Source organism: Hordeum vulgare, chromosome 5H (genome assembly GCF_904849725.1).
Source record: "Hordeum vulgare subsp. vulgare chromosome 5H, MorexV3_pseudomolecules_assembly, whole genome shotgun sequence".
NCBI lineage: Eukaryota > Viridiplantae > Streptophyta > Magnoliopsida > Poales > Poaceae > Hordeum > Hordeum vulgare.
Window position 1 is genome coordinate 439,913,406 of NC_058522.1, and position 2,508 is coordinate 439,915,913.

Sequence of the window (2,508 nt, forward strand, 5' to 3'; positions counted from 1 at the left end):
AGGGCGTCCTTCGACGGACAAGGAGGCGTCGAGGTGGTCGTGAGGGAGGGGGTGGGGAGGTTTTTGTTCGGGGAAGAGATCTGGCAATGGAGACCGGCAAGGAAAGAAGTGGAGAACGTGCGGGTCGTTTCCGTTTTTCCCTGGCTTCGAACGTGGGATTTGTTTTGTTCGGGGAGGACGTACGAGGAAGGGGTCGCGAGAGGGCGTACGTGGGGAGGTCGAACCATCACGACGACGGCAGGTTTTTCTTTAATAATAGACATAATCAATATTGGAGATTTTTTACTTCTTTAGTTTGGTGAACCTTTATCAGAATTGCTCTGAAATCAATTCGTTCGGTGTGATCTCCTCCAATGGTTGTATGACACATAGATGGAAGGTGATTTTCTGGTTTGCAACATCTAATGGAAGCCATGGGGGACAAGATGATGTTAGCAACCCAAATGGAGAGCATTACAAGGTGTAGGAGCTAAGAAAGGTGAAGACTCACAATGTGTTTGTGTTGCTGCTTGTGCAACTTGTCATTGCGAGTGCCATTGTTTGGCATTTTTGTAGTTGTAAACTAGTGAATATATGTGATGGATTCGACATGCTATCTATAAATGGGAAGCATTATTCAATCTATTTTGAACATGTGAATTCAAAACGAAAACAGTTGTTTGGAGCAGAATCGTGTGTGCGATTTGAAGAAAGGCGAGCGATGTATGCCGTGAATATTGGAGGCAGATGTGATGTTGCCCGCCTTGGTCGTTATGCGTTGGACACGAACGACCTGCTTTGGTGCAATCATATCGGGTCGGAAGAAGCTGGGAGGATCGGTTCAGCAGGGAAAAAAATAGACAGGAAAACACCGCTGTGTGGCATGCCAGCTAGACCTAACAATTAGGACTTGTCTATCAAAACGCTCACAAATTTTGAAACAGGGTAAATTATGATAACACTTTTGTTAAATGGGGTAAAATGGGTGAAAATTCCGCCAAATGGGATAACTACTGTCAAAATAGAGGATAAAAACCAGAATTCACTCAAAAAAAAAAAGGTTTACATGCGGCCTTCCTGCATGCAAAGCTTCGCGCACATACACAGATACGTCTCTCTCTACTGCTTTTGGTTAGCTTGAGCTAGAAACAAAACCCAAATCGCATCACATGGTGCTGAGCGTCGACACAATCTTCTTGTCCATTCTCGAGTCCTCCTTCGCAACTTTTCTGTCTGTTTGGCGTTTCCTGATTCCTGAAGCTCTCCGCGCGTTGGCCTCCACGTCCGCCTAGTCGCTGCTTTGCTCCACGTAGAGGCTATTCATTTCACGGCCGGGAGCAGCTCGCGACGTGGGCACCGTCGCGGCCACCGCGCCCAGCTCGTCACGGGCTGGGTTGCGTAGAGCTCGGCCTATAAAGTGTGCCCCCTCGCTCTGAACAATACATCAGCAAACACCTTCCGTCCAACGACAACGATAGCAATCATCTTTGCCTGTTGCAGCATCTGTCGCTTTTTTCTGCCCTTTCGTGCACCTTCCGTCCGCAGTTGATCAATGGCGACCATGATGGCCATGAGCTCATTAGCCGGTGCGGCCGTCCTGCCGCGCGGCCCGGCTGGCGGCTTCGGCGCCCGGTCTCTGCCAGCGCTGGGCCGACGCGCCCTCGTCGTCAGGGCACAGACCGAGGGCCCCAGCGAACCACCGCCAAACAAACCCAAGGCGACCACCTCCATCTGGGACGCGATGGCGTTCAGCGGCCCTGCGCCGGAGCGCATCAACGGGCGGCTAGCCATGGTGGGCTTCGTGACGGCGCTGGCGGTGGAGGCAGGCCGCGGCGACGGGCTCCTCTCGCAGCTCGGCAGCGGCACCGGGCAGGCGTGGTTCGCCTACTCCGTGGCCGTGCTGTCCGTGGCGTCGCTGGTGCCGCTGCTCCAGGGCGAGAGCGCCGAGGGCAGAGCCGGCGCCATCATGAACGCCAACGCGGAGCTCTGGAACGGCCGCTTCGCCATGCTCGGACTCGTCGCTCTGGCAGCCACCGAGATCATCACCGGCGCGCCCTTCATCAACGTGTAAAACTAGCTCTATTCTCGACACGTGTACTTAGCTAGTAGGCCATGTAAATGATGAGAATTGATCATCCTTGTATTCTTTGTACTACCTCCATCACGGTTTAGAAGGCACGGTTAAATTTACATTGCATTTCCACAACACACAAGGTTTAAGACCCATTGAATTTACTCCTAGCAGCTAATTAGTACTCTGTTATAGTACTTCTATATGCATGTGTAGTGTGAATGCTATTTTTCAACTCATTTTACAGCAAATCAATAACCACCTAGGTTCTAGAGAATTTCCATGCACGCCTTCTAAACTGTGACGGAGGGAGTAGTGATAGATCCCGTGGATCTTAGGCTAGATGTGTTCGGTATGATGTAGTGATTTATTACCTTATAATGCACTCGATGAGCTCCCTCCGGCTACCGTCGTAAGGTGGTGACGACGGTGGGGAAGAAGAGAGAGATGTGGTAGCG

General features: G+C 51.4%; 1 protein-coding gene across 1 annotated transcript; it reads left to right on the forward strand.

Annotated features, from left to right (window-relative positions):
* Window positions 1-1,353: 1,353 nt before the first annotated feature.
* On the forward strand, window positions 1,354-2,189 carry LOC123396573 (low molecular mass early light-inducible protein HV90, chloroplastic-like). Its single transcript, XM_045091472.1, has one exon. The coding sequence runs from the start codon at window positions 1,532-1,534 to the stop codon at window positions 2,048-2,050; it is 519 nt and encodes a 172-aa protein (XP_044947407.1). The 5' UTR covers window positions 1,354-1,531; the 3' UTR covers window positions 2,051-2,189.
* The last annotated feature ends 319 nt before the right edge of the window (window positions 2,190-2,508 follow it).

Bases quoted from the DNA above. Each gene is read 5' to 3' on its own strand.
- LOC123396573 (XM_045091472.1), top strand. From the start codon at position 1,532: ATGGCGACCATGATGGCCATGAGCTCATTAGCCGGTGCGGCCGTCCTG.